We start from the raw sequence: 12,032 nt of genomic DNA, 5'->3' as shown, positions 1-12,032 counted from the left end.
ATATATATATATATATACACACACACACACACATACACACACACACCGATGAGCCACAACATTAAAACCACCTGCATAATGTTGTGTAGGTCCCCCTCATTCTGCCAAACCAGCGCCAATAGCATTCTCAGATGATATTCTTCTCAACACAATTGTTCAGAGCGGTTATCCGAGTTACCATAGACTTTGCTAGTTCGACCAGTCTGCCCATTCTCTGTTGACCTCTCTCATCAACAAGGCATTTCCCTACAGAGACACTCCTGATAGGACCAAGACTGAGACAAGTGAATAGAAGATGCCCACAGAGTTGTTCCCAATTAATCTCCTCTTGGTGGCCAGGTAGGAGGCAGAGAAAACAACTTTGTGTAAACTGTACAGCTCAGTGGCTTGAAACCAAGGAGGGGTGTTTTGAGGATAATGCTCCAGCACCAAGCCTTTCTGTTGGGGTGCAGGAGGCAGAAGGGCTGAGAGAGGATTAGAGAGATACTGAGCCGATCCTGATCAGTGTTTATCCCTGTGCTCCCGGAGAAAGTGCTCAAGATTAACATGCTCTGTCTGCATGCGTGACACTAGAGCTTGTATGTTGTTTTGGGATCAAAACAACAGAATGCTGGAGTCCTACAAATGATTGATGTTGAAGCCATGGTATATTGTTTATAGCACATATTCCAGACATGTTAAGCCTTGGTGCTCATGCAGGTTTGATATGGTATGTGCCACTTCCTGATCCTATTTACCCTTTCTGTCCAAATAAATTCCTGTTTCATCTCTTATGCTGTTAAAGACTTCATCCCCATGTCCAAATATGCATACATCCCTTCTATATAGTATGCCAAAAGCAGTCTGTCAACTGAGCTGTATGTCAAAGTCCTCAGCATTCATAAAACAGTAGGCCGGCTGACATAGGCCAACGTGAGTTGGGTCTTTTCAGCTGTGAGTGCTATAAATATCAAAAAAGTAGTTCCTTGTGATTAAATTGTACTTTTTAATAATACAGATTAAATATTTTTTGTTGTTGTTGTTACTATGTCATATATTCAGGTAAAGGGGCAATGCCCATGTTTCACATATAAAATATAACTGAGAATGTATTCATACTGCTCATCCGCATACCTAAAGAGCATACTTCATCAATGGTCGAGACGTACATTCTTCATCAAACGCAATACATACTACGACAGTATACAAATTCGAAAGCAGCACATGAAATTGAATTTTAAAATATTTTTGACGTACTTCCTACTAATACATAAAGTTGAGCAGGAAACATCAAAAAGGTCTTTTTAAAAATAACCAAAAGCATTAAGTTTACATTCCAACACGATTTAGGCAAAACCATGATTTGTTACTGTTTTCTCTAAACAGAATTTTGATGGGCAAAAATGCATACATCCCTAGCAGTTGATACTGTCGTCAATATTTTTGCCAACTTTTAGGAGAAAACATATATATGGATGGGCTTAAAGGTAAAATACACTTTCGCACCAAATGCGACACTATTATGAGATGCGAATGTCCCTTTCGCATAGAAAGCGATGCTAATGATGCGAAACTTTTTTTTACTTCTTTGCCCCGTGTGTCTTTTTTCATGTGTCAGAAGCCAGTAACCAGAACCAGAGCAACATATACTGTACCGGGGTAAAATTGCGTTTGATGTCGATTAGCACCACATTCACGCATTTACAATAGGTGGCGCTAATCGACATCAAACGCAATTTTACCCCGGTACAGTATACGTTGCTCTGGTTCTGGTTACTGGCTTCTGACACATGAAAAAAGACACACAGAGCAAAGAAGTAAAACAAGTTTCGCTTTGTCGCCATGAATGTTCGCTCCATATGAGAATGGCTTGTTTGGAATCCATTGTTTCGATTCAAAATATTGATCATGGCGAGAAATCATTGCGAAAATTTGTATTTGGTGTGCAAAAGCCTTAAGAGCCACAACAATCCAATTAATCTTACATGGAGTTTTACATCTGAGGAATCATCAATACAAATGCAACAAGCACTCAAAAATGCAATAAATATTGTATTATATTAAAATAAACTATTTAATTTACAGCTATAACTGTGCAACAGATGTGTTAAGGTTATACTATTAATTGTATGAAATTGACACAAAACCCTACACAATAAAACCTCTCCACACATGGACAGTAACTGATCGAGTATTAAAACATTTTTCATTTTATCTAGATATTTATTTAGCATTCTATTACAAGTGTACAGCAAGTGTTCTTAAAGGGTTTTTACAAAGCCAAACGATACAATAAGGCATGACTCACTGCAAACATACTCTACTTCCTACAGGCCTTGTTGCCAATAAAAAAAATTTGCAAAAACTAAACGCACTAAAAGTAACTTTATAACTCAAACTCCAAAGAGACTCGATATTAGCTGTTTTAAAGTGTAGCAATGCATCATTCTTTTATCACGCTCCACACCCCACCCACATGCTCCTTGAACTCAATTTCTATTGACAAACCTCTAAAGAAAGCCAACTCACTCAGTCACAGGTGTCCTATTGTCAACCATAATGATGAACAACACTTACAACTGTCCAAATACAAAACACTTTTTGTTTATCAACCAAGGCCTCTGTTCGCCAGACCCACCCTGAGGCTGCTCCACTCAATCCTGCACAGTCACCATAGAGATGTGACAATAAACTGACCTGGAAAAGGCATGCTGGAATAGAGTGCCAACTGAGGGTTGTGCTGACTCATGCTCTCCTGAGAAATGGCACAAGTAGCAGGGAGCTCTGGTGGCAACCGAAGGAGAAGAATGCTTTAGAAGGAGTCTCAGAGGGTTTGAATCACAGAGCAAAGGAAAAGTAGGGCAGCTTTAACTCATGACTGGCTCCCACTTTTGACACAATGCTCTTTTCAGTGAGTGTGAAAGCCTGGGCTTTCTTCCTCTCAGAACCCAGGGCATTGTGCACACATAACAAACGGCCCAGAACAGTGGGTGGGTGGGTGGTTTAAATAAACTAAAGTGTTGTTTTTAGGGTGGGATGAGGATGCTGACACTGGATGTTACACATGGAGAATCGTATGTCAAGCTCCTGCATAGCACAACTGAGCCAAAGTGAGCTGATGGAAAATAGAAAGTGTGCCATGTTTACCAGATATTTACAAGTCTGTGCTGCCTGGTATAATCTAGTCTGTACAAAAGGTACATTGGGGAAATACATACCATGGTTTTCACTTGGGATTTCCCCATTGTGCAATTACTTCTGTAACACTGGGATTAATGAAGCTCAAACTACAAAAACAGACAAATGTACAAATACAATCATAGAAACCCTTTTGTTGGACTTATTTTGGTTCACAAGAATCAAATAGCAATTTAAGACCACTGTACATGAAAGACATGCACCGTGTTTTGCTATCAAGCATTAGCATATTTTGAAACACAATTTGAATAATCCTGTCTGCTTGACACCCCCACAAAGGACTCTTTGTTTTGGAAGCCCTTGAGGGGGAGTGAGGGAGTGGAATATTCCAAAAACTGCTCTAAGGAAAAACCTACTTAATGTGCAAAAATAGCACAATAGACTACTATGCCTTCGGGGGACACGCATGCTTTAGAAATGTTGTTGACACCTTTCACTGCACTAATTAGGATGGAGAAGCCCAGTAAAGCATGTCCTTCAAAGCAGTGAAACCATATACTGATAAGTTACACAAGTTCTAAAACACGAGTGATTGCATTGGTTAATTTGTAAAAGGTCATTTTCATCAAAAAGACCTATCCAATCTTGTTCAATATGCTTTAAATATTTTATATTATTACAAGGGTCTATGGAATATTTGATTCTGAATGGTCAATCGTGCCCTCAAACATTTCTGAATAATGACCACACACCCAAGGACAAAGTAACATTTCCCCAGTCATCCGGGTATTGTGAGAAGGGATGTCATAAAATACTGATATATCAATTATTGATCGGTACGTTATTTTATCAATATATTTTTGAGGCATTGATATTTTTAAATTAGCTGACATTTAAATTAGAAGTCAAATTAGCATGCTTTCCAATTCACTCAGTTGGCCTTCTGTTTAACAGTCTGGCAAAATAGTGTTGGGAGACCATAATCAAGAGGGTGATATAACATGCATCTCACACACACACACACACACACACACACACACACACACACACACAACACCTACTGAGCTGATTTGGGTCGAATTTAATGGAAAACTAAATGAATTGCGCTTCGTGGCACTTCAGAATGTTGACGCGGAGCGTTGGGTATGTGCGTACATTTGTAGAATTTTTTATTTTTTTCTCATTTTAGAATGCACCATGTCATCCACCAGATGCATTTTGTGTGTGAGCCCCTTCAATTTACCCTGATGCTCACACTTTACCAAAGTCAAGAGTTGAGAAATATGTCTGAAGTGACAAAGACTATTGTGCAACAAGCTGCCCAATTTATATCTGAAAAAACAATCCTGATATATATTGATAATCATTGGGAAAATCTTCTGATTGTCGATGCATGAAAAGGCATCGATCCCAAGCATAATTGTGAGTCATATTTTCTACCTCTAATATCACTCTTCCATTTCTGCATGTAAGCTAATAAAATAATTTCAACTCACATCAATATTTCATGTCCATTTATTTTTTTTATTTTTTTTTGTGAAGCAGTCTTGTAATAAGCTGGATAATGAGCAGTCAGACGGTCAATATGCACAATAAAAACACCAACAGAAATCCAAACACAAATTACCAAGACTTAAGCCCCAAGTATACTTCCATTCTGATGCGAACGCTCAGTCAAACGCAAGCCTGTCAAATTATACTCCATATAACAGTGCGTGCAAACACAGGAGGTTAGCACATGCGCACAACGACTGCTGTGAGACACCGGACTTTCTCTTCAGGAGTTTAGACCCAAATAGATGTCTTTATATTCCTTCAGACTTGAGTTATACAAACGCAGGTATCACCAGACCTCCTCACACACAAGCTCTTGATTTGCACATCCATTGCTGTCGTTTTTACCTTCATTTCCTGTTGTTTAGCAGTGATTACATCTTCTTTTAGTGCTTCTTCATGACAGCAATGACTCAATGACCTTGTGGACCCACTAATTAGTGCCAGGTGCATGAGCATTCTGCACGTTCAAAGACGCACAGTTAGAAAAATCAGGCTGTGCGCGTTCAGTGCTTGCGCACTCTGCTGATAACGAGATTTACATCACGCATCCTGTACACGGACACTAAGCGTTCGCATCTGACCAAAGCATAATTTGGGCATAACATGTATACAATGCATCGAGACTAACGGGAAGAAGAGACAAGTAGTGCGTGAAAGGGAAAATAGTGAGAAAATGAGAACGAGCAGCACTAATGGCTTTGGTCTTTCTCAGATATAGAAGCCCAGTAGAGTTGATGGCTTCAGAATTGTTCTCAGTAGTGTAATGGGAGAGATCGGCAAATAAAGAGGCAATGCAAGTCATCTAGGGTCTGACATATAACAGACAAGAAAAAAACTGCCACATTAATATCACCCATTTAGGAGAAGATGGCTTTCATTCCACAGTCTGCAATCTTTTATGAGAGCACAATAAATAACAGATCAGGAAACAAAATACTACAGGCAATCGATGGCTAGATTTGAAAGAGTCAGAATGCTTGAAGAGTTATTTTCTGTGTATCAATATTTACCTCCAAATTCAAGTGACAGCCTTGTAAGGTCAATGGGAAAGGGAGAATGAATGATTTCTTTCACCTGATAAAACAGCCTGTGCCTGCAGACTCCTATGAGAGAAATTGCACTGGGGTTGTTAGAACACTGAAGAAAATGGAGCTCAAGGATTTCCCCTTTAACATTCACAGAAAGCAGCTGCCAAGTTTGTGGAAAGCTCAAGTTTACAGGCAAGTGCAAGCTTTTGTTCATTAGATTCTTTCAATCCCTTCCTCCCTTTGAGTTTCTTGTCTGGTTTGGTCGGGAACATGAGCAGGTCTTTAATCCTAATTCTTTTGCATGTGCATCCATTTAGTGGCTCAAAAGAAACCCAATCAGAGGAGAACCCCGATTTCCAAGAACACTTCTCTGGCAGCAAAGGCTGAATGAGACAATAGCATTCAGAAAGATGGGAAAGTCTAGTGGAGGTTTAGATGCCAAAATACCAGATATCCAGTTCACTCACTTGCCAGAACTCCCTGTCAAAATGTAATCTGATAGAGGACATGAGGACATGTTATTTTCCCTCAAGGAACTATCAGGAAATATCCCAAGATGATTGTCACATTTTGGCTGAATGAAGATGATCAGTTAAAGATTGTCCTTAAAGAGATACTTCACTCTACAATGAAAATTATACCATCATTTACTAACCCTAATGTTAATCCAGACCCGTTTGACTTTCTTTATTCTGAGGAATACAAAAGGAGATTTTAGACAGAATGTTAGCCTCAGTCAACATTCACTTTCATTATATAGACAAAAGAGGCAGTGTGAATGGGGACTTGAGGCTGTCAGTCCCTAACATTCTGCCTTTTGTATTACACAGAGAAAGTCATAAGGGCTTGGATAATCTTCCCCAAACCCATATTTGTGTACAGAATTACAAAATTATGCATCATTGTTATTGACAGCACTTGCGGCAAAACAGACTGTGAACACTGTGTATTCGGCAACAGTTCAGTAACTTAGAAAGTTTTGCACCTAAAACCAGTCTTCCCGAAATTAAAATCACTGCCCCCCATGGCTGAAGCTGGAAGTGTTGTTGAAAGTATGGACACGTGTGAGTTTAAGTTTTCAGATGAAATCTTCACAGAGTGGTGCCAAAAGCAACCTGTACTTTTAGTTGTAAATCATGTAATACAGTCAACAGGAAAGTATATTTTATTAACTCTACACATAAACCTAACCCTTAACCTAACTGTCAGTGAATGTTACATTTATATAGCGCTTTTCTGACAATACACTCAAAGCGGTTTACAAAGTGAACAGGGCACTCTCTTCAACCACCACCAGTGTTCAGCATCCACATGGATAATGTGACGGCAGCCATCGTGCACCAGTATGCTCACAACACACTAGCTATTGGTAGAGAGGAGAGAGTAGAGTTATAGAGCAAGTTAATGGATAGGGATTATTTGGAGGCCATGATTGAGAAGGGCCAATCGGGGGAATTTGGCCAGGACACCAAGGTCCTGGTATTATATGGTACAGGAAACAGTGTTTTGAAGGTTTCTTGCACATTGCGCTAGTGTTCACACTTGAATTGATGCAAAAATGTCTGATAGGGGATGAAGCTTCTCGGTAATTTATCTGTATGTGGTTGAATTCAGGGTACGTGAACTTTCAGAAGCAACATGTTGATTTTCTGTGTGATTGTGTAGGGCAAAATGTCATCTCTTACGAAAATCAAGAGTTCATGACAAATTTGGTGCAATCTTGCAGCAAATTCGCTATGATCATTTTCACATGCAAATGAGCTTTGCAGCAAACAAACTTTTGTTGCCAAATTTGCCTGGAAATTCACCACTACCGGCGAGGAGCTGCAAACTTCTGGCAAACATTTCTGGTGAATCAAAAGTTCATTTGCATGTGAAAATAACAAGCGACGAATTTGCTGCAAATTTGTTTAGATTTGTTGTAAGGGATTGTTCTACTGTGTGTAGTGTTGTACTTAGGATGAAACGGTTACCGGTTTCACGGTAAACCACAATAAAATTCCCTGAAGATTAGTATTACCGTGTATTTTAGCGTGTAAACATGGCAGAAGGCAATGGCAGCGCTCGGGAGAATTTCCAAGAATACCAAATCAGAAGTGTAGTCATATTTTGGATTTTATAAGAATTCTGAGGGAAAATTAGTAGAAGATGGTAACCCTGTCTGCAGAGCTTGCCGGAGGAATGTCACTGCAAAACGGGCAACGTGGCCAATCTGGCGAGTCATCTTCGTGAGTTAACTCAGTGCATGAGTTGGGGAAAAGTATGAAGAAAAGTAAATAGTTGGACATGATTCACATCATCTTCATATTGTTTCTGTTCACTGTGTGTACTTGTTTGTTTGTATTTTTTTTACTTTGTGATAGGGTCTTTTTTGGAACCCAATAATACTATTAAGTTAAGAAATTATTATGGAAATATATTTTTGTATAATATTAACAACAACATCAACAACTCTTATTATTATAATTTTTACTATAAAACATTACCATATTTATGCTATATTTTCTAAAACTGTATGTGGCATCGCGATTTTGGCAGAAGCTTCTATTTTGCCGGTATACTTTGTAGTTGACAATGGCCTTTCAATGCAGAGAAATGCTCCACTCTTCTGTCCACAAAAACCGCAGTCAAGCATACTTTTAATTAAAAAAAATGTGTAATTACTAAAACTAGAGTGCTGTACATTTTATATGTTTCTAGCTCATTAGCCTCACACGTGCTTTGAGTATGTGTAATACATGACAAAGAACAAAGCTGCACACACACAGTAAGCACAGCGAGCAGCACGTGCAGTCTATTTATTTATTTAATTAAATTGCAGCATTTGTGATTAGATAATCACACTAAGTCACACTAAGATTTTGATTTTCTTTCGATTAATCATTAATTCCTATATCAGTGCATTCAAAATTCGATTTGTTCATCACACAAAGCTATCGTATGGCTTCAGAAGACTTGAATATGAGTGAATATTCAAATTTAAATTTGAAAAAATTTAAATGTTGATTAACGCTGTAAGAGTCTGTAGAATCCCATCACCGAGGCTGCCGAGGAAATTGGATTGGTTTGTTTGCTGATCCAATATTCCTACATTAATGTGGTTGGCTGATCAGGCTCATTAAGCTTTAAGAACAAATGATATCATACCAAAGCCAGAGATTCAGCTGGGCACTGTACTACTGGATGACATCACCACAGCACACCCTCATTCAATTACCCACAGTCCTGCACTGGCCTGACAAGCCAGAACTCTGCTGAATACAGGCCAACCATCACATCAACTCTCAATCCAATTCAGCCAGACAAACAGCAAAAGTTACAGGAAAGAGGAGAGAGAGGAGGAAGAGCAGATTGTCTTTTTCATTTAAGCCCTTGTAAAACATGTCGTTTTACCAGTTACCATGCGTGACGCATATTAAATGACTTTTACACACAGAAAGGAAGTCTACATGACTACTTGTTTGTCAAGTTCTTGACAGAGCGCAGAGGCTTCAAAAAAAGGAACATCACACAGTGTAGGATTTGTGTGGTCACCACAATCACATTATTATATAGTAACTTCAGAGAAAACACAAATCCAACCTCTGATCTCCATTGCCAACCAAGTTCTCACATGGTCGATATGCAGCTATACAACATGACACCAAACCAAGCATAATATAACCCCTAATATTGGATTCTCAAATACATTTTGAGCTTTGGAGGACATTAAGGAGTAAACAAACAGAATTACGAGAGAGAACACTGATCTCAAAGAGCCTAGACTGGACTAGACTGGACAGACTCAACAAGAAAATGTGAGTAGAGCGACATAATGACCACCACTAAAGGATTACATTTTGATTATTAAATTATCCAGTTTGCCAGAAGAAACGTTGAGGAATGAAGCATTTAACTTCATATTAGGTTGTTGATATGAGTTATGAGATCAGCACATTCACCAACGCAGGAACAGGGAGAATTTTGGAATCCTTTTAATTGGTGCTGATGACGTATGGAAGAGTTTAATGGTGAATAACAGAACAGTGACACACACTTTTAGTCATACTGCAACAAGGAAAGTCCATACTAACCCCAACCGTCTCCTCTCTTCTTCTTCTTTATATCATCCACCCTTACAACAAAGACTTGAAGCACCAGCATACACACACATGATTACAGATTACAATCAGAGTGGCAGAAGGAAGTAAACAACAGACAAAAACCCTTGAACAAGACAAGAACACATTTATCCAAGCCATCATCCTGCAAAACAACAAACATCCTCCTCATTCTTTACGTGGTCTTAAAGTTTGAGTTTTTTATTGTCTGTACAGAATGTTCTGATGTAATAGGAGGAAATTGATTACTCTGCTTTGTTAAGTTTAAAATTAATCTGAGTATGTAAAAAAATTATAAAAAAGTTTTTATTTGAAAATAATATTAAACGCCTTCTACCTAATGAGCCTAATCTCAATTGTTTCACAGAAACAGCAATGAGATTAAACGCAGAGCAAATGTAGACTTATTTCTGATGTCACTTGTTTCTCTGATTTCTTTCTCCAGAGAAAAATACCTACGTTTTCTGTAGAGTTTCAGAAGATAGATAAACAAACTGTGCTCAGATTTGCCAAGACATCATCTCAATATTTAAACTCAAATATTTCAAATCAAATTCAACCAAGGCCAAGTTGAGCTACTCCATCCACATTACTGTAATTTGTATAGATCTATACTCTTACTGTATGGAAACAATTTTGTAATCTATTTTTAATCCTCAAAGAAATGTTTTAGGAGAAACATTTGAAACAAAGTTGAAACTAAAATTAACCATAATTGACAACTCTGGAATATTCCAGGTTCAGTACAAGTTAAGCTCAACCGACAGCATTTGTAGCATAATGTTGATTACAACAAAAAAGTAATTTCAACTCATCCCTCCTTTTCTTTAAACAAACAAAAACAAATATCGCAGTTACAGTGAGGCACTTACAATGGAAGTTAATGGAGCCAGTTTTTGGAGGGTTTAAAGGCAGAATAACAAAGAAAAGTTTATAATTTTATAAAAGCACTTTCATTAATTCTTCTGTTAAAACTTGTGTATTATTTGAGCTGTAAAGTTGTTTATATCATCATTTATGATGGATTAAGAGTTTACTGCGTTTCAATACATTGTCATGGCAACAAGTTGTAAAATATAATATAACTACGCAAAAAATGCTAGTACACGATTGTTGAAACAGGGCCTAGTATTTTAATGTTTACGGATTGGCCCCATTCACTCACTGTAACTGTTTATTTCTTTAGGAAACAGAGGACCAGTCGAAATGTATTTTGTGGTATTCAACATTATGCCACAAACTGAGCTTAACTTGTATTCAACCCAGACAAAGAAATCTCTGAGCAATAAAATTTTCCTCTTGGTTATACAGAGCATCAGATTCAGAAATGTTTCACTACATGTAATGTCCTACTTGAGGAAAAAGCACATCAAACATAGTCATTTTTGAATGCACCAAATTGTTCTCAATGTTTCATTTCAGCATTGATCATTCCAAACTGATCTGTCAATGCCAAGATGAGGGTAAAACTTTGAAGACATGAAGAAAGGTCACAGAGGTTAAATGCAACACACGATGAACCCACACAGTCCAGCTGAAACTATAGCTGTTTACTTGCACTGGAGGAGACACAAACACATAATTAATTTACCATTGCAGAACTGCAGCAGTGAGGATGTGTCATACAGACTGCTGTAGCTGGAGAAGCCGTCCTCCATTCTCTTTCTCCCCTCTCCTCCTTTCTTCCTGTTCTCTGATAACTCCCAGTTACTTTCGATGGCTGGTCACTGCAGCTTCTTGTGGGGTCAGACTGGCAGTGTCAGTCACCATGACAACCCATTCACCCAAAGCTAGAGTCACTCCTTGAATATGCGGACAGAATTGGGACTCCACAAAACAATTTTTTTTAAATAAATACAAATGGAAGTTCTGATATTCCTTAATTTCTTCTTTGTGTCCAATATTTCTTCCTTGAGCTTTTCTTTGGTTCTCTTCTGTGTGCAAATGTCCACAACAAAAATAAGCCTGTAACGGGCTAGTGCTGTCAGATGAGAGGCTGCTAACGGAGTGCGTGCAAGTGTTGGGAGTGGGTGAATGTGTTTATGTAATGTCGAGGACACTCCACTGAGCTTTCTCTCCTGCTCCGCTCTGACAGGGAAATGGAGCAATCAGAGTACAGGGGGCGGGGCCTCTCTCTAAACACAAATGCTCCCCCTTAACAGCTGACTGAGAGACTCTGGAATAGAAAGGTGCTGCAGAAACTTACTGTAATAAGAAAATATGATTTTGC

The 12,032-nt window shown here is 38.5% G+C and overlaps 1 protein-coding gene across 5 annotated transcripts in view; it reads right to left on the bottom strand.

Annotated features, from left to right (window-relative positions):
• LOC127656833 (echinoderm microtubule-associated protein-like 1) overlaps nt 1-11,827 on the bottom strand; it is a 48,654-nt gene extending 36,827 nt beyond the window's left edge. For all 5 annotated transcript variants that reach the window (XM_052145314.1, XM_052145317.1, XM_052145318.1 and 2 more), the window contains exon 1: nt 11,394-11,827. In XM_052145314.1, coding sequence (XP_052001274.1) covers nt 11,394-11,460 — 67 coding nt within the window. In that variant the 5' untranslated portion in view covers nt 11,461-11,827. The remainder of the gene's footprint in view (nt 1-11,393) is intronic.
• Between the last annotated feature and the right edge of the window lie 205 nt (nt 11,828-12,032).

Source organism: Xyrauchen texanus, chromosome 16 (genome assembly GCF_025860055.1).
Source record: "Xyrauchen texanus isolate HMW12.3.18 chromosome 16, RBS_HiC_50CHRs, whole genome shotgun sequence".
NCBI classification, from domain to species: Eukaryota; Metazoa; Chordata; class Actinopteri; order Cypriniformes; family Catostomidae; genus Xyrauchen; species Xyrauchen texanus.
The sequence above is the reverse complement of the archived record's forward strand: the minus strand, read 5'-3'. Positions and strand labels throughout refer to the sequence as shown.